The sequence below is a fragment of the Ictidomys tridecemlineatus genome, chromosome 1 (assembly GCF_052094955.1).
Source record: "Ictidomys tridecemlineatus isolate mIctTri1 chromosome 1, mIctTri1.hap1, whole genome shotgun sequence".
Lineage (NCBI taxonomy): Eukaryota > Metazoa > Chordata > Mammalia > Rodentia > Sciuridae > Ictidomys > Ictidomys tridecemlineatus.
This window is the reverse complement of record NC_135477.1, coordinates 240790964-240814293: the sequence shown is the minus strand read 5'-3', so window position 1 is coordinate 240814293 and position 23330 is coordinate 240790964. Positions and strand designations below refer to the sequence as shown.

At 38.0% G+C, this 23330-nt stretch overlaps 1 protein-coding gene across 7 annotated transcripts in view; it reads left to right on the top strand.

Annotated features, from left to right (window-relative positions):
• The window catches only part of Mtmr12 (myotubularin related protein 12), a 78772-nt gene that overhangs the window by 23497 nt on the left and 31945 nt on the right, over positions 1-23330 (top strand). For 3 of the 7 annotated variants that reach the window (XM_078017097.1, XM_005325658.5, XM_040271783.2), the window contains 6 exons: positions 9081-9141; positions 12247-12389; positions 14385-14457; positions 15196-15326; positions 16879-16972; positions 21027-21156. In XM_078017097.1, coding sequence (XP_077873223.1) covers positions 9081-9141; positions 12247-12389; positions 14385-14457; positions 15196-15326; positions 16879-16972; positions 21027-21156 — 632 coding nt within the window. Of the gene's footprint in view, positions 1-9080; positions 9142-11455; positions 11600-12246; positions 12390-14384; positions 14458-15195; positions 15327-16878; positions 16973-21026; positions 21157-23330 lie in introns of those variants that run through there. The other 4 variants (XM_040271784.2, XM_040271782.2, XM_078017118.1 and 1 more) reach the window with 4 other exon arrangements.

The window sequence follows — 23330 nt, the reverse complement described above, 5'->3', positions numbered from 1 at the left end:
CTTCCTTTGGCCTCTCCACAGTGCTTGTTGAGGTTTTGTCTAGGTGATTGTAATGCTTGTTTTCATCTGGTTTAGGGGTGTCTAGCCGATCGTTCTGTCTTGCTTTTCCTCTTTAACTTTATTCCTTCTTTCCACATAAGAGGCATCTGATAAGAACACAGACAGCCAGTGTACGTGGGCTTGAATTCCAACTCAACATGTACCAGTTGGTGTTTTCATCTGTAAAATGGAGATGCTTGAGGATATAACTCTACTTCAGAGACTTGCTGTGAGGATTAAATGAGTTAATAAATGTAAAGCTCATATGGGAGGATTAGATGAATTCTAGATTGGGAAGAGGGGTGGGAGGGGAAGGGAGGGGGCAGGGAACTAGCAAGGATGGTGGAATGTGATGGACATTATACAAAGTACATGTATGAAGACTTGAATTGGGTGTCAACATACTTTATATACAAACAGATATGAAAAATTGTGGTGTATATGTGTAATAAGAATTGTAATGCAAAAGTACATGTATAAAGGTATAAATTGGCATGAACATGCTTTATATACAAGGATATGAAAAATTGTGCTATATATATGAAATAAGAATTGTAATGCATTTCACTGCTGTCGTGTACTTAAAAAACAAAATCAATAAAAGATAAAAAAATGAAAATAAACAAAATAAATAAAAATCTCATTAAACAATGCTTGGCACTTATGGCTTAGTAAATGTTTATTGTTTAGCTCTCTACCTCAGGGCTGGCCCTGTACCTACTTTGGAAAGAGGGACAGTAGACTTTGGCATTCACAAATTGGATAGATGTGATCTTTACAGTCCACAAGCAATCCGGAGTCAAGTTGTAGTAACTTATAATGTGCTAAGGAAGAAATTATATGTACTCATTCATTTGTGAATGTCAAGTTGCATAGCTTGTAATCATTGTCCAGTAAACTTGCTGAGGAAGACAGTAGCTTATATGCCATCAGAATAGCATGATCAGGAGTAGGATTCACATGTGGAAATTTTATCTTGTCCGGAACCAACCTCCAGGACTCAGCTCATCCAGATGTGGACTCTTCTGTATCTCATTAGTATCTACCTCCTTTTTCTTCCCATCAGCTCTGTTCTTTTCCTGATATCAACAAGCAAAGGATGGTATAACTATTTTAAGAATATTGATATATTACCTCCCTATTTGTTAGTACCTTCTTTGTTTTTCTTGTAGAATTAAAAAAAAACTGTTTATAGAAACACAGGGGTATAAAGAGACTATAGGACATTAACAATGAATACTATCCATTCTGTTCCTCTACTCCCTCCCTTACCAAACAGCAGGTAACTTTTGAAAACCAAATTCAAAGAAAAATTTCAGTCAGCTATTTCTGAGGGGTGGATTTCTTTATGTTTTTTGTTTGCATACGGTGATTTGTTGGAGTTCTTTAGGTTATTTCTCTTCTTAGGACTGGTGTATATTTTAATTGGGGAGGGTGGTTGATGTAATTGATGTTGGTTAATTATATGTAAGAATTGCATAGTTTGTAATTTTTTAAAGTGTTAACCAGAAAAGGGTTAGATATCAGTGATGATAGAGTACAGTGTCAGACCTTAAATTGCAATGTTTGAGTGCTTATATCAGTTATTTTCAATTTATTACCAATTTACAGCAACTATATCTATTTGCAATAATAGTAGCCAGGCATGTTGGCATGTGCCGATAATCTCAGCTACTCAGGAGGTTGAGGCCACATGATCACAAATTTGAGGCCAGCTTTGGCAACTTAATGAGACCTTGCCTCAAAATAAAAAACAAAAAAAGCTGGGATATAGCTCTGTGGTAAAGCACCCATGGGTTTAGTCATCAGTTCCAAAAAAAAAAAGTCTACACTTTTGTCTTTGGTCTTATGGTGAATTCAAAGTATGTTCTTTGCAAAATATGAATATAGGATTCACAGTGATAAGAGCTAAATCACTATGGACTTCTAGAAAACACTTCCTATTAATAAAAAAATACCATTTTATTTATTTTTCTATGGCTGTAGATATTCTTGTGTAGTCAGAGTCTTATAGAATTAGGGCCAACTTCGGTATTGCAGGTTTTCAGAGTTTCTGAATCACAGAAAAAAGAATGAGGGACCTCCTGAGTACAGTTATTTTAATGTGGGAAACAACTGTGAGAGAAAAAATTATTGTACTCATGTGACAGAACCTTGAACAGTTTCATCTCTTAAGTATTATATTTAAATTATTTGTTTACTCAGGAAAGGAAGAAGCAGCACAGACTGCTATGTTCAATAGTTATAACAATTCCATTTATTAAATACTGGTGCCAGCTGTTTACAAATATAAACAGCTTGAAGCTTTTCTATTAGGTGGGACTTTTTCCATTTTATGTAGGAATAAATTGAAGTTTAGTTTAAGTGACATGCCCAGTTATGTCTGTAGGCACCAGAGCCAGATTTGGACTGTGTTCCCCAAATCTGTATTATTTCTGTTTTTAATTCATGCACAGAAAGAAGATTAGAGAAATATGGGGAAAGGCAAAATTTAAATTATTGGTATTATGCTATATTTATAGTACAATTTTTTGCTTTAAAAAAGGTAAATTTTGTTTTAAGATACACACGTAGATGCAAATTTGTGGATGCAACTACATTTTTCTCAGATTTTCTATTTAGTGGAGAAAACAAAGAGTATTAAATGTTCATTGTAGAAAAATAGGGCAACTTTGAGGAAGTGCAGTGTCTGTGTTTTTTGTCCTTTTAGCATTTTGTTGCAATGGAAAGAAACTGTTTTGGAATCTTTAGGGATCTTGAGGGATGTTGCCTATTAAGAGTTTGTTCCTCTGCTGGATAAAATTCATATTACTACACTAATTTCAGTTTTTGACTGAAAGCTGTTGATTTGAGCATTTATAAGCATTTTGACCTATGAGAGTGTCTTTGTGAACCCCCACCTGGTTCTTTTCAAGGTCATTGGTCTTTCTGGTAGGGAGGGCCCTTTTCTGACTTTTGTGAGGTGCCCTTAGGTCCATCGACTTTTGGCAAGATGTGTGCTCTGAAGGTGAACTTGGTAAGAAATCAGAGAACTGACTTTTTGTGAACTAGTTGAGTGAAAATGACCAAGCCGCCTCTTGGTCTTTTTAGCAGATCTTCAGGAGCTGTAGCCCACTTTAACTTTTGTGTGTTTTTATCCTGTATGTGGCAGTTCCTTGTACAGTGAAATACAGTTCTCTTAAGAGATTTCTTCTAATTTGTTCTAATCAGTTTTGTAGTAAAACTGGTTTCAACTTCTACAAGCAAACAGCAGAAAGATTGTGAGTCCTGAGTTAGGATAGGGCTTGGGCTAATACTTGACTAGTAACTTGTTTTTCCTCTAAAATCTAAGGCAGGTTATTGATTCTCCCTAAATCTGTTTCCTTTTCACAAAATGGAGGTAATACTAGAATTGTTATGAGAAGTAATGAGATACTAATGAAGAGTACTTATCTTGCACATAATAGAAACTTACTGATAGTTGGCTATTATCATTAGAGTTAAAATCATTTAGTTGTGGTGGAATCAGTCTGGCAAACAGATTGTGGAGGACTTTGATATCTGTTTTGCAGAGTTGGACATGTTTTTATTACTGCTCAGAAGTCTTTTTGACTTATGATTTTGGGCAGTATTCCAAATAGGTGAAAGGTTGCTATATGATCTAGGTTTGGAATGAATAGGGTCTTAGTATAGTTGATTTAGTTGCTTTTGAGGCAGGGGCTTGCATGTATTTGATTTGGTTATTTTTCTTAGACACTGGCTCTTCAACAGCAGTGTACTTTGTTGTTCTGACCTTTCCTTTCCTATCTGCAGTGCTGAAGGAAGTCAGATGAATAGCAGCAACTTTAGTAGGAAGTTGAATGCTGTCAGGAATCTTGGTGGTTTTTCTGTCATCCTCTTCCATTGTAGAATTATCTCATGCTTAATAAAATATTGGCTCCTGGATGACCTAACTGCTTTTTGAGTTTTCCCTTTTCTCTATCAAATTGATTTTTGGTCAGCAGCATAGTGCCAATATTAAAACATATTTAACCTTGTTCTGGGGAAAAAGAGGAGTCAATACTTCTAAAATGAAAAATGTACACTGAGTTTTTGAGGCATCTGATAAAATGAGGGTGAGTGGGAAAAGGTCACATTGCCTCCTCCTTTTTCCCTTCAGGAAATGCTCCAGGTAACAGGTATTCACAGGGATGAATATCATACATTCTATGACTGATCTGGGATGTTGAGAATGGAGACCCATTTCTTTTCTCTCCTGCCCTTTCCTTCCTTCCCTTCCCACCTTTCCTTTCCCTTCCCTTCCCTTCTCTTCTCTTCTCTTCTCTTCTCTTCTCTTCTCTTCTCTTCTCTTCTCTTCTCTTCTCTTCTCTTCTCTTCTCTTCTCTTCTCTCTTCTTCTTCTTCTTCTTCTTCTTCTTCTTCTTCTTCTTCTTCTTCTTCTTCTTCTTCTTCTTCTTCTCTCTCTCTCTCTCTCTCTCTCTCTCTCTCTCTCTCTCTCTCTCTCTCTCTCTCTCTCTCTTATTTATGGTAGAGAGTATTTGCTGAAGGTCAAACCCAGGGCCTCACTCATGCTAGGCATGCACTCTACAATCCTAGCTTTCCTTTTCCATTTCTAATGAGGGAAAGCCACCAAGCACCCTGCCTCCCTCTGAACACAGATACCCAGATTCAAATCATATTGTGATTTTAACGATGCACAGCTCTCTCTTGTGCATCACTTCACAAAGTAGGCAGAACAGCTCTTCATTTTGTTCTTCCAGATTGGACACTGATACTGGGACACTTGCCCAAGGTCTTCCTGGTGTCTTTGTCGAGTAGGAGCCACCAGGTTCCTGATTTAGTCCAGTGCTTTTTCCTGAAAGTTTGAGATAGTAAATAATATATTCTTAATTCACTCCTCTGATTAGAATCCTTCAGTTGCTCCCCATTGCCAACAGGATAAAGCCCAAACTCCTCAAATTCCTTTAGGCTGTGCTTATACCAGCCATATTTCTTACCTCTCTTGCAACATTACCTGCCTTTATAAGTATTTACAACTTCTCTTTTCTTTCCTCTTCTTTCTGTCCACTTATTAAAATTCTGAACATTCTACACGTGCCATCTCCTCCTCCTCCTCCTCCTCCTCCTCCTCCTCCTCCTCCTCCTCCTTCTCTTCCTCTTCCTCCTCCTCCTCCTCCTCCTCGTACTCTTCTTCTTCTCCTTCTTTTTGGATTTAACTCAGGGTTTCACACAAGTACTCTACCATTGAGCTACATCATCAACCCTTTCATTTTGAGATGGTCTCACAAAGTTGCTAAAGCTGACTTCAAACTTGCAATCCTTCTGCCTCAATTTCCACAGTAGCTGGGATTACAGGCATGTGTCTCCATACCTGGATTCACATGTGTCATTTTCTTAGAATGACTGGCTTGAATAGTTACCCCCTCCACCCCATTTGATATTTTTACTGTTACTGGACCCAAGTCTGTCAGTTCACTGCTCAAAACCCAGTACTCTGTAGATGAGAGTTGGTAGGAAGGAAAGTCAGATTTATTCAAGGACTGGCAATGAGAAGATGAAGGGGGCTTTTGTCATAAAGCACCATCTTAGGGAACTTGTGCACACAAAAGTGCTTTTATTGGGAGGTACAGTGGGACAGACAATGGGCAGAAAGATTAAGTGTTGAGTAGGGTCTTCCCATCATCCAGGGCACAATGTCTTTTTTTCTTTGCCTAGAACACTGCAATTGACCTTGACCTGCTGGAGCTATTTCCTGTACTTATTTAGACAAATATTACTTTTCTATAAGTTAAGCATCATCTTTACACTTTCTGATATAATCTGATGGTTAACAAATGTTCTAGGGTCTATAAATCTAAAGAAAGATTATTTAACATTTAACATCTTAATCATTTAGGTATAACTTTTCTTTAGAATTTAGAGTTCTAGACAAAGAGAGGGGAAGCTAAAGCAACTCTGCTAAATACAACTCCCAAAAGATTGGCCACTGTTAAACTACAGTTAGGTGCTCCTTTTTTGTGCTGCCATACCCTCATATTCATGCTTTGCTAGAGCGTACCCATTGTATATATGATTATAAAGGTGTGTCAGTATTGTTTGTTCTCCTCACTGGACTACAAACTCCTGTTTGCCTTTGGGTGCCTGGTAAAACTAACACTTAGTAATAAATTTAGTTTGTCACTTATAAATGACCTTCTTCCTGACCATTTACAAATGTCAGCTACTTTTAGAAGTGTAGCGTGTTCTGCTTTTTTAGTTTAGAAATTACAAAGCTAAGAATAAAATGGATTTTTTGTTAAATTTTAAGTTTTAAAGTCACTTTCTGCCTGGTGTATGTTTGGCAGGAGGGCATTGTATACCTCTATGTTCAGGGATCATGATGGGAACGAGGTGGTAGCAGACAGGGGTATTAATCAGCTGAATGATGGTAAAATCCTATTAGGGCTTTTCTGTTTAGAAACTCCATACATCATGCCCTCACCTACAGCCCACATACTTGAGACAGTAGATGCTACTTTGAGGACTTTTCTCTGCCAGTCTTACTCATGAGATGATAGCTGTGACATTAGATTCTCCTCTTGGAGGTCTGTATATACTTACTGAACATTGTCATATTGGGTGACATGATTCTAATCATCTCTAATTTCTTATTGTTAATCCAGTTGACCTAAGTCAGTATGTTTGTTGACAATTAATAGAATCCTCCTCTAGCTAATTTATACTAACAAGATAATTTATGATAACAATACAGGCATGACTCATGGAGCTGTGCCAAAGGTATGCTTGGGCCTTACAAAAGCCTGGAAAGCCATGGGAATCCAGGCCATTATTTGTGTGTCTGACAGCAGTGTATCCCATTCTCTGCAGAACAGCTTTATCTCCTTCCCCACATTCATGGCTCAGTTTACAAATCTGTCATTTAAGTAGCCAGCTTGATTTGTGAGCCTTCAGCTAAATTAATAGGAAAGACAAAAGTGAATCACCTCATGTCTGTGGGACCAGTATCCATGTTAGTTTTCTGTGCAGTTATCTCACTCCAGAGGGTTGTAGGAGCTGGTACCAGTGGTTTAGGGAAAGGGAGCTTTGGGTAGGACAGAATCTTAAAAGGTACCTCTGGGTATTTTTGTTTCTGAAATGTAAAGAAAGAGTTTCACTAACCATTTCAAGAATTAATATAGGTAGTTTTAAGTTAATGTGGAAGATATACTTCTGTTGATTTAACAATAGGCTAGTCTTCTCTGTGCTGGTTCCAGGGTTTATACCGAGTTCCAAGAACTAGTAAAGATGATCTCTGTAGTTTTCCAACAGTTGACTAAATTTAATGAATAGCTTGCTTTCTTCTCAGATAATGGTGGTAGAACCTGTCAAAAATAATTGTGCTTTAATTTGTTTTTTGCAAATGACAGACAATGAAAGTTCTCAATGAGAATTTTTAAATTACAAAAACACTCAGTAGTATTTACATATGCAGTAATAGTTCCTCTTGTATAAACCCTAGTGCAGTGCATCAGAATCAGCAGGGGAGCTTTTTATAAAACCAAAGGCCTTGTCTTGAAGCTTGTGGTAGAGTGGGTCTGAGTGTCTGTGTATGAAACAGGCTTTCCAGATGACCAAACATGTCCCAAGTTTGAGAAGCATTGCCTCAAGGGACTTGATTTGTGGCCATTGCCTGGAATGGAAATCATAGTCACCTCCACAGTTGACCATGCTCTATATGGGTTCCCTGGAAAAGTTGTGGCATTCTATTGCAGCCTTAGGATGGACTATCTAATCTCCCCTGCCTCGAGTATATATAAATTTCTTCTAATTCATTCTGAACTAACAAATTTAGAAAACTTACTATATCTGGATCCTTCTACCAAAAATAAAATAAGATAATACAGTTTTATTTGTTGACAAAACTTGTTGTGTTTTGTAGAATTTTGGGAGGAAGGGGATTGAACTCAGGGGCACTCATTAATTGAGCCACTTCTCCAGATCTTTTTTGTATTTTATTTAGAGACAGCATCTCTAAATTGAGTTGTTTAGCACCTTGCTTTTGCTGAAGCTGGTTTTGAACCTATGATCCTCTTGCCTCAGCCTCCTGAGTTGCTGGGATTACAGGCATGTGCTACAGTGCCCAGCCTGTGTTACAGAATTTTCCAATTAAGGTTGGACTGATTATGTTCCCATGGTGCCATTTAATGTGTTTCTTGTCTGTTTCTTATTAATTAGTAAATTGCCATAAAAGCTCAAGCAGTTTGAGATTAGATATTTTGGCAAGAATACTTCATAGAGGTACGGTAGACTTCATTAGGAGGCTTATTACCACGCCACTCTTTTTGTTGTCTTAATAGCCATTCATGATCATTATTTTGAAAGCATCATTCATTAAAGTTTGCTAATTATCTTTGCATAACAAATAAATACTGAGCCTGAAATAGAGGAACTTGAAGATACATTTATTGAGAAACAGACACAGAACAAGGTCTTGATTACCCATTAGGTGGTTGCACTCCTTGGCACTGTCTTGTGGATTTAGGTAACTAATAGTGGGCAGTGAACATTCCAGCTTTCTCTACTGAGCCTTAGTATGCTATAAAGTAAGTGGATCTGGACCAACTAGGTACAGTCATATTTTCCTATTTTTGCCTTTAAGCCTTTTATATATGTCAGTTTTCTCTCAAGAACTAATGATCTTTTGCTTTCAATCCTTGATTCTCATTGGATAGAAAGCAGTATTGCTGGGGTGTGTCTTTTCTTTCTGATTCTGTGTACTCTACTTTGCTATGTGTTATTTCAACTTGTTCCTTTACATAAAGGATGCCTACCCCTGCATTTGTGCTTGGGACAACTAATAGTTATCAATCCTAAATAATTAGTTTAATATCTTGATTATCACTAACTTTTTGGAATTTTCTGTCTTCCTTTAGTTAACAAGTTAGCTTGTCAAATAAAGCTCCTGTGGTTTAGTGTGTATTCTATAAGCATGTCTTTATATTACTATGAACCTTTAAACAAAGAAAAATATTATCCTTTGCTCTTCTTCTTCTTCTTCTCCTTCTTTTTTTTTTTTTTTTTTAGGAAATTCACACAAACGAAAAGGAAGTAACAGAGAAGGAAGTAACTCTTCACTTGTTGCCAGGTAACAGTAATGTTAGCCTCATACTTCCAGTGCAACTCAAAACCAATGATAAATTACATCATCCCTAGTTTTTCTGTATATAAACTTCTTTGTTTTTTATCTTTTGGCATATAACAGTAATGAGTTAGACATAGATATCAAGGTCTTTAGTTCAATAACTGTACACCTGACTCTGAGTATTACACTATCTGGAAAAAAAAAATCTTTGTTTCCTTTTACCCCCAGCTGATGAAAATAAACCTGGGAAATTCTTGCCTCTTTGACAAGCAAATGAGGTTGTCTTACTTGGTCCCATCCAGTATTTGTGGTTTCTAGTCAGGAAAATCCCAGTCCTTGCTGCCCAAGTCTGTAGTTGCCCTTGGACAGTGCAGCTACCCATGCCTGTCAGGGCAGGTGTTGGTAGATGGTCTCACCTGCCATCTGTGCTGGTGTATCTGAGAGTGGGTCCTAGGGATACTGGGGTTTACCAATCCTGGGGCCACCAGGGCTTTGCTCTGAGTCATTCATTTGAATGGATTGCTTGAATTTTTTTTGAGTCTGGAAAAAGTGGCAGTAACTTAAGTTGGGTTTTATCACATTTGAGTTCAGGAACAGAAACTATTTGGTGAAATATCCTCTCCATTTATGGAAATTCCTGTCAGCTATGTATTCTTTTTTCCATTTTTTCCCAATTCAAAATAACTTTTTAAATAAATTTTTATGTGCATTTTCCCAAAACAATAGAGACCCCATTCTGGTATTTTTAAACTTTGTTCCAGTTTGTCCAGGGAATGTGAATATGTACAAGTTTCTGACTGATCCATGTTATTTGGTAAAACATATTAGAACCCTTTAACTTTTTTTCTTTTTTTAATAGTACATCCTAATTCTACAAAATAGTGGGCTTCAATACAGCATATTCGTACTTGCATATAACATTTTGATCATTTCCACCTTTTTTTAATGTTTTTAAATTTCAAAGGCTTTTTTTCCCTACAATGTTGACTTAAACCTTGATTCATATCTCCTGTTGTTTTTTTCTTTTCTTGGACTTATAGATTCTGAAATTAACTTTTGTTTTAAATTTTGTGTCATATTCTCCCTTCTCCTGGCTTACTAGACGGTCTCTTCTAGGTGCACAGCTGTGAGTTTACAGTTAACTTCTCTGAGTCTCAGTTTTCTAAAGTAGACTAAGATCGTTTTCAACTCCCAACTCTCGTGATTCAAGAGTTTGTCTGGTACAAACAATTTGTAACCATGGTGCAGCTTGCCATTTCTGTGGAGAGTCTCACCAGGAAGGTTGTAATAGGACTACATTGCTGATTTCTAAGCTCCATACATAACTCTGGTAATGGGCTATCCTGGTCTTGAGGAGAGCCTCGCTGATAAAAGCTGTTGCACATTAGGAGTTGAAGCACAGGAAACTTTGCCCACGTGTCTTCCACCTTGAACTAAGCTGTGACATTTTGGGGGGGGACTATTTTAAACCCTAATGAGGCCCTGACTTCATTGTTTTCTTTAAACTCTGTTGTTTAAAGAGGCTGACCTAGTGACTGAGCCATCTTCCAATATTTCCTTAGTGTTTCAGCCAGGGGCAATTAACCCCTTGAAAGATAAAAAAAGAAAATGCTGTAATATGTGCCCCTTGGATTGTTTGACTGCCTGAAATTCTTCTTTGTTTTCTTTTTTTTTAATATTTATTCTTTAGTTGTAGTGGAACACAATACCTCTATTTTATTTATTTTTATGTGGTGCTGAGGATGGAACCCAGGGTCTCGCATGTGCTAGGCGAGCACTCTACCACTGAGTCACAACCCCAGCCCTCTTCTTTGTTTTCTTATTGTAAGCTAGACAAAATGTATTTTCATCCCAAAAAATAAATTTAAAGATGGAAAAATCCAGAGGGAGATTCTGGGGGAAGATAGTTGAATGAGAAGAAAACTCCTTTTGTTGTTGTTGTTGCAGAGTATTTACATTTAGTTTTTTCATTTTCCCCTTTTTCTTCTCTTTCCTACCCTCACCAAGACATCTCAGCCCTTATGAGTATCTCTGCTTCCATGGAGCAGAGAATGCTTACCTGTACCCCAGTTCTAACTTTTTAACTATAAAGAGAATTTCTGTCTCTAGGAAGTAAAGCTTCTCATGTCGGCTGGGTGCCTGCAGATAGAGCAGGAGAAGTGACACCTGGAGAGGAAATGTTCTCAACTAAGAAAGAGAGGAAACTAACCCCCCCCGCCCCCCCCCCCGCCCACCACACACACACACACACACACACACACACACACACACACACTCACACTGCCTCTGACCTCTTTTTTTCCTCTCATCCTCCCAGTGTGCAGCCAGAACAAGGTGGTCATGCTGTGGAAGGCTGCAGTGCCTCTTGTGTCTGAGGAAATCCTGGAGCTGTCACAGGAAAAGGGAGTGGGTCCTGCATCCAGGCATGCAAGCGAGCTGCTCCAGTCTTTGCTCACTTAGGGTATTGCAGTTGTTGAACCTCTGCTGGGGTCAAAGTAATAAAAACACTAAAATATATGCTTGAGGGGCTGGGGATGTGGCTCAAGTGGTAGCGCGCTCGCCTGGCGTGCGTGCGGTCTGAGTTCTGATCCTCAGCACCACATACAAACAAAGATGTTGTGTCCACCGAAAACTAAAAAATAAATATTAAAAAATTCTCTCTCTCTCTCTCTCTCTCTCTCTCTCTCTCTCTCTCTCTCTCTCTCTCTCTCTCTCTCTCTCTCTTTTTAAAATAAAATAAAATATATGCTTGAAAGTGCAAACTGAAATCAGTACCACCTATTCGGAAACTTCCATTATTTGTAGTGAGACACCTCTGAGTCTTTTTTCTTTCTTTTTTCCTCCAGTGCTAGGGATCAAACCCAGGGCCTCACACATGCTACCACTGAGCCGAGTCCCAAGCCTCTATCTGAGCCATTTTGTTTTCCATACTCTGCTTCATCTTCTTTCCTAAAATTTGCACTTCTTGACCTTCTCGAAAAGTGGCTCATTTTGAAGTGCTGCATTGTACTATGTTTGTCCTCATTAAATAGAGTGCAGAAAGTTCTTAATGTTTGCATACTTTGTTAACTGAGGACCCTAAGAAGGACTTGTTTTGGTTTCCACCAGGTGAAGAGCTGCTTTGTGAAGCCAACACTGTCCTGAAGTATGTGCAGGAAGATTCCTGTCAGCGTGGAGTTTATGGGAGACTTGTATGCACAGACTTCAAGATTGCCTTCTTAGGCAATGACGAATGTGCATTGGATAATGGTGTATGTATGAGCTGTGTTTGGAGGGAATGGAGTTATGGCTCCATTGTTTCTTCCCTCAGCTTCTCAATTCTTCTACCCCAACTCTAACACATAGCAAAAACAAAAGAGAGAAGTCTCATCACTTATCTGCTTTCTATCCTTCAGGAATTCTTTCAACTGTAGGACCATTCAGAAATTTCCCACCTATGCCTCATGTCATGCTGGCTTGCTTTTAACCTCAAAAGTTGACACCATCAATGTTTTTTAATTTTCTTCTGTATTTTAGCACTCATTGAAGCTGGGCCTTGTGGTGCACCCCTCTAATCCCAGCAACTCAGAAGGCTGAGACGGGAGGATTACCAGTTCAAAGTCAGCCTCAGCAACTTAGCAAGGCCCTAAACAACTTAGACCGTATCTCAAAATAAAAACAAAGAGGGCTAGAGGGACTGGAGCTATAGCTCAGTGGCAGAGCATTTGCCTAGCATGTGTGAGGAACTGGGTTCCATCCTTAGCACCACATAAAAGTAAACAAATAAAATAAAGGCATTCTGTCCGTCTATCTACAACTACAAGATAACATTTTTAAAAAGGTGAGAGTTGGGGGAAGAATGTTTGGGGCTGTGACTCAGTGATGGAGTGTTTGCATCGCATGTGTGAGGTACTGGGTTCAAGCCTCAACACTATGTAAAAATAAATAAATAAAATAAAAGGTCCATCTACAACTAAAAATATAATAAGAAAAAAAAGAAAACATGGACTGGAATTATGGCTCAGTGGTAGAGTGCTTGCCTAGCATGTGTGAGGCCCTGGGTTCGATCCTCAACACCACATATGAATAAACAAATAAAGTGTAAAATCCACTGGCAACTAAAAAAAAAAAAAGAATGGCTAGAGTCTTAGAGACTTATGGGTCACCAATACTGATCTAACTTCAGTAAAAAAGGGGGGATTGGGGTGTGGCTCAGTGGTTAAGTGCCCCTGGGTTCAATCTCCAATATATTAAAAAAAAAAAAATCAACCAATCATTGAAATAACATGTCCCCAAGTGTACTACTTCCCCATGTTTTCTCTATTCTAAACTCTTCCTCAAATCTAGAAACTAAGTTCTATACTGAAATGGATTGCAAGTGTAGCATTTGAATTTGGGTCTACTTTATGCCTAATCTGAATCTAGTGGCAACATTCTTGTGAGACTTGTTCCTACTTATTACTGAGCTGCTGGGGAAGGAGAAGACTGTCTGCAACACTGGAAGAGCACTGTGTGGTAATGGAAGCCCAGTCAGGCCCGCCCCCGCCCTATGCCCGCAATATGCAGGCCATCCTGGACCACCCTTGGCTTTTTGGTTTTGCTTTTATTTATTTATTTATTTTCGCAATATTAGGGATTGAACCCAGGGTTGCTTTAGTACTAAGCTACACCCCTAGCCCTTTTTACTTTTTGTTTTGAGACAGGTTCTTCCTAAGTTGCTGAGACTGGCTTCAATCTTGCCATTCTCCTGCCTACCTTCCCAATAGCTGTAGTTGTAGGCTTGTGCCAGCCTGCCTGGCTCCTCCCTTGCTTCTTAAATAGCAGCATGGTTGCTGCTTCCAAGTCTGGTCTCTTGTGCTGCTGTCCACTGTAGTGACTTAATTCCTTTTCCTTTATAAAGACAGCATTCACCATAAACTTTAATCTCCTAGTGTTTTCTTCCCAAAGATCTCAGGTAGCTTGTCAGTCATCTCAGCATTTATGTGGAGGAACGTTAACCTGCACGTCACTTGCCCATACTTCTCAAAGTGACTGTGTGGAGTGGTGGGCCTGGAAATAGCCCAGAAATTGCATGGTCTGCCCAAGTTTGAAAGAATCAGTGCTTATAAACTCTTCTCCCATACTCACTTGTCCCTTTCTTAGGAATATACAGATGTATTCCCTCATTTATTTCAATGTGCAAGTGGAGAATGGTGATTTACTTTGCTTATAAATGTCTTAACAGTGCATAGAAGGGAGTCACATTTATTTCCTTTTGAATCTTTTAGGAAACTCAGTTTAAGAATAAGGTTATGGGAGAAAATGACATTACACTCCACTGTGTTGATCAGATTTATGGAGGTAAGGATCTCTTTTCCTTTGGATTATTGCCAGCTTTTGAATATGTAGTTAGTAATGATGATAATATTATTATAGCCCTTTATAGTTCACAAAAATATATTCATATAAATTACCTTACTTAAGTCAGTTTTATGGATGATAAATTGAAATGTGAAGTAGCTTGTTTGGAGTTACTTAGCTAGAGGAGTACTGATCCTTCTATATTCATGTTTAAGGCTGATTTGTGAAGGTCTGTTTTATTGCATCAGAATATCTTTTCTGCTGGTTAAATAGGCCTCTCCTGCCAATTCATTCTCTGTTTCTCTTCTCCATTTTTGTGTTCAGGGCACTTCCAGAAGTTATTCAATAGCTATTTATGATGTTCTCAGTACCAATAGGTGCTAACTGGGTAGCTCTGGGACAGGAAAGAAGGTGTCAGGAGGGGCCTTAGCACAAACCTAGGGATTGACTGGCAGAAATGCATGTCCCTAGTGCTCTTTCTTCCATCCTTTATGATCTCAGCTTTCAGAGCTGTGTTTTCTTCATGCCAGTGAAATCTATTCTGCTAATAGTGGCCAGTCCATTTGGGTCTTATGCTTGCTCCAGGGCAGTGAATAACCCTGTGTGCTCTCAGAGTCAGGGCCCCTGCTGGGACAGTCTGAATGCCTATTCTAAGAAGTTAGCAGTCTGCCTTGTTTTCACATTAATTTATTGCTGTATAACATAATTTTTCTTCCCAATTTCATCGTTGATCTATAGTGTTTGATGAGAAAAAAAAAATTCTCTCTGGACAACTGAAGAAATACCCTGAGAAACTTATCATCCACTGCAAAGACCTCCGAGTGTTTCACTTTTGTCTGAGATACACAAAGGAAGAGGAAGTCAAAAGGGTAACTAGTCCCATTTGTTTTTAGGTTTTGTTTCCCTTCAGGTTTTCCCCACTGACTCTAGGTTTTGCTTACATTGACTGAAGGTAGAGGGGAGCCTTTTATTCTGTGAAATTGAATCCAGTGTTTTTTTTTTTTTTTTTTTTTTTTTTGATCCTGGGAATTGAACCCAGGGGCGCTTAACCATTGAGCAATATTCCCGACCCTTTTTATTTTGAGACAGGGTCTCACTGAGTTGCTTAGGGCCTCACTAAGTTGCTGAGGCTGACTTTGAACTTGTGATCCTCCTACCTCAGCCTTGAGAGCCACTGGGATTACAGGTGTGCACCACCCCATCCTGTGGATCCCATATTCTTTCTTCAGAATGTGAGAGGTAATTGGATAAAGCCTGCCTGCATATCATCTTAGCACATGCTACCTTTACTCCTTCAATTCATAATGTTTTGATTTCTAGAGCCACTAAAAGATGGGAGGTGATAAGCCAGGTCAGGAAGTAGTTGAGAAAGAGAAGGATGGGATAGGTTTAAGTTATCTCTCATTGCCATCCTCCCTATGTTTGACAACCTATTCTAAAGACAGTTGCACTGTCTTCCTATTCCTGTGAATAAATGAGTCACTTTTGGAGGTAGTGGTTGTGCTTGAAAGGAGGAGGTACAGCTAAGAACAGCTAAGGTTAGAGGAACAAAGCCGAGTCACCGGGTGTGCCTTTGGAGACTGTGAACATGATTCCCTGGTTGTCATGGCAAATTGAGATCCATAACTGAGTGAACTGAAAAAATGGCAGTAGCAATTTGGAGTTCATTATAACTTCCAAGATTTGTCTTATTGAGATTATAAAGATCTCACATTTGCCAGTATCATACATCAGGGGAGATTTAGCAAGAATCTAGTGTGTCTTTTCTGTAATGAGTCATGTACACTTACTTCCAGGTCACTGCTTGATTGTCTTTCATATGGTAGTGTGGTATTTCAGGTAGAATGACACACATGACTTGTGTACATATTCTGAGGGGAGAAAGAGTGGTATGGATATGGAGAATGCACTGAGAAACTGGACTCCTCACTTAGAACATTGATTTTAGTCATCTATCAAAACATAATTTTGTTTAGTACAGTAGACAAACAGAATGCACAGTAGACTGAGTTCTTCTTCATCTTCTAGAAGATTCTAAAGACCACAGGTGAGTCAGAAAGAACAGCTAAGTGTCTTGGCTATTATCTGATATCACCTGTAAATCTTCAACATGTCAGATATTTGGAATACCTGACTTTAATAGGGCACTTAAGATTTTTAGCACTTTGTTTTTGAGAAATTTGACTATATTATAAAAACTTGTCCCTACAAATTCAGAGCTCAATAAGTCTGACAAAATAGTATTCTGTTGGCCTGGCATTATTCCAACAACTAAATTATAGATTCATACTTTAACAAGGATTACTGGGTTGACCCTAGAGCTCCATTAGCATGACTGAGAACCTAGACAACTTGGCTCCTGCCTTTCTTAGTGTTTACCTGTCAAAATCATAACTATACCCATTGGTCCATTCTTTCTAGATTGTCTGTGGCATAATTCATCATACCCAGACCTCTATACTTCTTAAGAGATTATTTCTATTTTCCTATGCAACTGCTGCACAAAACAATACAGGTAAGCATCTTCTGGGTTTAATTACTTTTTTAAAAAATCTGTAAGCATGAGAGGGTTTTTTGTTTTTTGCTTTTCTTTTCTCTAGCAGTTGGTCATCTATTGCTTGGGTGATTCATTCAAAAGGTTTATATTTTTTCCCTGTGATTTTTTTTTTCTTTTTTCTTTTTTTTGTGCTAGAGATGAAACCCAGGGGCATTTAACCACTGAGCCATATCCCAGCCCTTTTTATTTTTTATTTTGAGACAGGGTCTTGTTAAGTTACTTATAGGGCATTGCTAGTCACTGAGGTTGGCCTTTAACTTGCAACCCCCTGCCTTAGTTTTTCAAGTTGCTGGAATTATAGGCATGCGTTAACTCATCTGCCTTTTCCAGTGATCTTTGTTTAACTTACATTTTAGATTTGTTTACTTGCTTTTTGAATTGGATTGCTGTTTAGTTGCTTTATTAAAAAAAAAAAACATTTTTTTTTTTTTTAGTTGTAGTTGGAAACAGTACCTTTATTTTATTTTTATGTGGTGCTGAGGATCAAACCCAGTGCCTCACACGTACTAGGTGAGTGCTCTTTCCTCTGAGCCACAACCCCATCCCCTATTTGGTTGCTTTTTATGAAAAGTAAAATCAATATATTATACTAGGAGTGTGAAACTATATAAAAAAAAACTGGAACAAGTTTAAAATAACCCTATTTTTCCCTGGATTCTGTTTTATTTGAAAATAACCCTGTTTATCTCTGGGTTCTTTTAAATATACTTGATTTCATTTCATAAGATTCTAGAGAATGTCCTGCATTCCTGAAAGTTTTTAAACAACCAGAGCTTGTTTTATAGCAAATATTTTGAGGAAAATAAGACATCTGTACATAAGGAAACCTGTTCAGAAAGCTGTTTTGTTAAGAGAAAACTTAAAATACCAAATGTTTTCCATTTAGTTTGCATTTATTTTTTTATTTTTATTTTTTTAAAGAGAGAGAGAATTTTTTAATATTTATTTTTTAGTTTTCAGTGGACTCAACATCTTTATTTTATTTTTATGTGGTGCTGAAGATCGAACCCAGCGCCCCACGCATGCCAAGTGAGCACGTTATTGCTTGAGCCACATCCCCAGACCTTAGTTTGCATTTAGTAACAAACTTTGGCCATCTGAATTAACCATTAGCCATGCCTAGCATATGTCTTTGTAGATGTCTGTCTTCTTCATTCTCCAATTATTTTCCCTTAGTCTATTCACTTGCTGTGCCCATTACTCTTACCATGAAGTTGATGTTTTCTGATCCTGAATCCTATATCAAGGAAGTGGCAGGTTTGTTTAAAAGCATATGTATAGGGCTGGGCATGTGTCTCGGGGTAGACCACTTGCCCAGTATGTGTGAGGCCCCAGTGTCAAACAAAACAAAAACAAACAAAATCCACCAACATATAAAGTTTTCTGGACTGCAGAGTTACTATCCACTCATTTAGTAAACATTTATTGAATGCTTGCTGTGGGACACATCCCATACAGACGTGGAGGAGAGCAGGACTTAATCCCTGCCTCAAGGAGTGCACAAATAGGAGTAGAAGCTGAGAGATGTGTCCTCTGATGGACATACCCACCCTCTCTGAGGGGGGCAAAAAATCAGAGAAGGCTATTCCTGAATAAGTAGTGGAGGATGGTAGAAGCATCTGGTAGGTTTAGAGGAGTGCAGAGGCATAGCTGTCTCAGAGAGCATGTTACATTTTGGGAACTGTGATAATTTAGATGAAATGATACGGGTATAGGTTTTGGTGTCTGTCCCATCTGAGTTCAAATCCTTGCCCAGCTACTTTCTGGCTTTGTGATCTTGGAAATGACAGTGATCCCTCAGGACCTCCATTTTCTCATTTTAAAAACAGCAATGTTAATGCTTCCCTTGAAGTTTTGTGAAGATCACAAAGTGTGAATAGCGTGGCACATAGGGTGCAGGCATAAAGAGGTAATAGAGCAGCTGTGGTTGCAGCTCAGTGGCAGAGTGCTCGCCTAGCACATACAAGGCCCTGGGTTCGATCCTCAGCACCACATAAAAATGAATAAATAAAAAAGAGGTATCGTGTCCAACTACAACTAGAAAATAAATATTTAAAAAATGACTTTTTTGTTTATTAATATAATTCATGTGAGCATTTATTTGGCTCAGATTTTTAAATTCAGCCTTTTATATTCTGACTCTAGGTCTGGACTTAGCATAGGATGATTTCCAGGCCAGCCAACATGTTGATCAGCATGCCAGAACCCTTATCTTGATTGACCATGGCTGTTTCATTACCTTCTGGTGGCTTTTGTGCCTGAGACTCAGGATCTGAGGCATCTTTATTTTATTTTAATTCCATCTTTCTCCTCTCTTCCTTCTAGCCTCCATTTTTTTTTTTTAAGTAAAGGTTATAATTTGACAGATGCTACTTGGCTAATTAGCTTACTCTTAATTGAGTAGGGGTTTGTACAGGTGGGAGCTTTACCAACTGAATATATTTCATTATTCCCTGGCTTCATAATTCACAAATGTGTTTTGAATGAAAGGTCCTAAACGTCTCTGACAGGGCATTTTAGGGAAAGATTTTTCTGTATTGCTAAGAATGTTTTCTTACTCCTACTATTGTTATTACTTACTGGGATTTTTTTTTTTTTGCACTCATGCATTATGGATATTTCCTTTACAGCTGCCTGGGTTTGAATTCTAGTTCTACGTTATCTAGCTATGTATGACTTAGGCAAGTTATCTGACCTTTCTGTAATATCAAGGAAAATCTGTAACATCAAGGAAATTAAATTACCTCTTACATTACCTATCCTGTAAGGTTGTGAAGATTAAGCTAATAAAAGTATAATATGCTCAGAACAGTTTCTGGGACAATAGTGCTGTACAGGTTGAATATCCCTTATCCAAAATGCTTAGGATCAGGAGTATTTTGGATTTTGTAATATTTTCACATACATAATGAAATAATCTTGGGGAGAGAACCCAAGTCTAAACATAAAATGCATAAATATACCTTATATGAAGATAGTACAGTATCTTTAGTGCCCCTGGGTTTTGACTGCAACTTGTCACACATCAGGTGTGAAGATTTTCGGTTAAGGGACATGCAGCCTATAGAAGCATTCTTTGTTTGGTTTTTGTTTTCACAGTGCTGGGAATTAAACCCAGGACCTAGAGCATGATAAGTTAGCATTCTCCCTCTGAGCTGCATCCCCAGCCCTAAAAACTGAATATTGTCATCATCGTTTTTCTTATTATTTTTGCCATGATCTGGATTTCTTAAAAGGAGCAAGGAGGTTATTTTATCAAACACTTTGTTTTTCCCAGAAGGCTTGGTTGGTTTTTTAGATATGCAAAGACTGTTTTGGTGCATGTCACCTTCAACAAGTTGTGATGGCCCAGGAGAAGACCAAGGACCCAACTGCCAGGCTGTAAGAGCAGTACTCCCGGGCATTTTGTTCTAGCAGTTAGTGTCAGGACTGCATTAGGAGCAAAAGTACCTGTCACCATCATGTGGCCCTTGGAAGCAGGCCCTGACCCTTACCATAGCTGTTTGGTCTGTGTGTGGCCATCAGTAACAAAGTGTTGACAGTCCTCTGGACAATCCTCTTATAGGCATTACATCTTTGAACTAAAAAAAGAGTTTACATTTAAGAATCTGACATGCTATTTAAATCAGTTTACTGTCTTATGAACATATTGTTAGGACTAAAAGTATTTCATTACTTTAGCTTTTGTGCAAGCCTGTCTTCTATTGTTTCACATGATCCTTTTATATAAATTGTCTCATAGTCAAATGACTGAAAATGTAGCAGCTATAAATGACTTTTGCAAGAAATAGAATGTGAATAATTCCTTTCCTACAATATAAGACAACAACTTCAGTCATAATTTAACTTAGATTAAAAAAAATGGAGCAAGGTTAGTATTAAGCAGTCAGTTCTGCTTGGATAAAAATGGGCTTAGTGATAGAAATTGGGGTCTTAGGATGAACTTCCACATAATTAAAATACCAGTGCTTCAAAGAAAGATTTTATTGTCTTTTTGATTTTATTTTGTTAGCTACTGATCCCACGAACCAGACAGTAATGTTTGAAACACTTAAGGACTGGTGCTGGGAGTTGGAACGGACAAAAGGCAATGTGAAGTACAAAGCAGTGAGTGTCAATGAAGGCTATAGAATCTCTGAGAGGTAAGCTCTCCTTGCTGGCTACTTGCCATATAATTCAACCATTTGAAATGTTTAGTATTTTTAAATTTATTGACAGGGTTGTGTAACCATCATCACAGTCCATTTTAGAACATTTTCATCATCATCCCCCCAAAATCTTCACATCCATTAGCAATCACTCTATATTTCCTCTGAACATCTCCCTCTCCTCAACCCTAGGCAACCACTAATCTAATTATTGTCTCTATTTTAGATTTCCCTGTTCTGAATATTTCATATAAATGGAATCATATAATATATAGTCTTTCAATGACTGGCCTTTTACATTTAGTATAATGTTTTCAAAATTCATCCATGTTGTAGCATATTATTAGAATTTCACTCTTTTTTATTGCCAAATAACGTTCCATGGTATGAATATACAACATTTTATTTATCCTTTTATTAGTTAGTGGACATTTGGGTTACTTTTACTTTTCATCTCTTTTGAATTAGGCCTTCACAAAATTTGTGTATGTATGAATATATGGTTTTATTTCTTTGTGATATATAATCTAGAAATTGAATTGCCAAAATATATGGTAACTATGGTTTAATTTGGGGGGGAATTGCCAAACTGTTTTCCATGATGATTGTACCATTTTACTTTCCACTACCAGTGTATAAGGATTCTTTTCTTCAAATCAACACTAGCTTTTATGTATTTATGTTTTTATGTATTTGTGTTTTAAATTTTAATTTGCAATATTGGGGATTGAATCCAGGGGATTGAATCCTCTTAACACTAAGCTATATCCCCAACCCTTTTAAAAAATTATTTTGAAACAGAGACTTGCTAAGTTGCCCAGTCTGGCTTCAAATTTGCAATACTCCTACCTCAGCTTCCCGAGTAGCTAGAATTGCATGCATGTGTCACTGTGTTTGGAAACTTTTGTTTATATTTTTGTCATGGTGCTGGGATGGAACTCAGGTCATATACATTCTGGGCAATTGCTCTATTGCTGAACTGTACCCTGAACCCCTCAACACTAGGCTTTATTTTTTATTTTTATTTATTTATTTTTTTGCAGTGCTAGGGATCAAACCCAGGGCCTTATGCATGCTAGGTTCAACACTAGATTTTATTTTATTTTTAAGTATTTATTTTTTAGTTGTAGTTGGACATAATACCTTTATTTATTTATTTATTTTTATGTAGTGCTGAGGATTGAACCCAGGACCTTGCATGTGCTAGGCAAGCATTCTACTGCTGAGCCACAACCCCAGCCCTCAACACTAGATTTTAAAAGAAACCTGTTAAAATACTCAAAAGTGAGTTTGTATCTTTTTGTGATTGTTGCCATTTTTGTGCTATAACCTAAGTGTAAAAAAGGAATTTCTTAATTTATAATGTTTTATTTCCTTTTATTGAATGCTTTGTTTATTCATTCAACAAAAAGTTTGAATGCCTATTATATGCCAAGAAGTGTCCTAATTACTAGAAAGATAGTAGTCAACAAGCTCCTGAAAACCTGTGTCCTCCTGGAGCATTCCTTCTAGTGGGAGGAAGACAATAACAAAGAAGTAAAATATCATATATTATAATTGCTAGGGAGCTGGAGGTACAGCTTAGTGGTAGAGTGTGTTTCTAGAATGCACATGTTCGATCCTTGGTGCACACTCACAAAAATTAAGCTGGTATTTTGGCTCAGTGGTAGTGCACTCATCTGGCATGTGTGAGGCACTAGATTCAATCCTCAGCACCACATAAAAATAAATAAATAAATAAAGGTATTGTGTCAATCCACAATTTTAAAAATATTTTAGAAAAATTAAATTGGGCTGGGGCTGTAGCTCAGTTGAGAGTTTTATATATATATATAAATAGATCAGGCAAAGGGCTGGGGAGTGCTGGGGGTTATGGTGGGGATGGTTGGTCAGGAAGGCCTCAGGATTAAATGACCTTTGAGTAAAGCCTTAAAGCAAATGAAAGATTGAGTTTGAGAGTGGCTGGCAGAGAAGTGTTGTAGGTGGAAGGAACAGTGAGGCAGGAGCTGTGTGAGCAGCAGTGAGGGGATGAGGGACAGTAGAGGAATAAGTGAAGGAAAAAGTAGAGGTGAGGAGAGGGAAAAGAGAGGATGGTTGGGCACTTTCAGAAGAATTTATCCTTCCTGACACTGAAAATAGTGAGGAGGAGTTTGAGCAGAGGCAGGGAG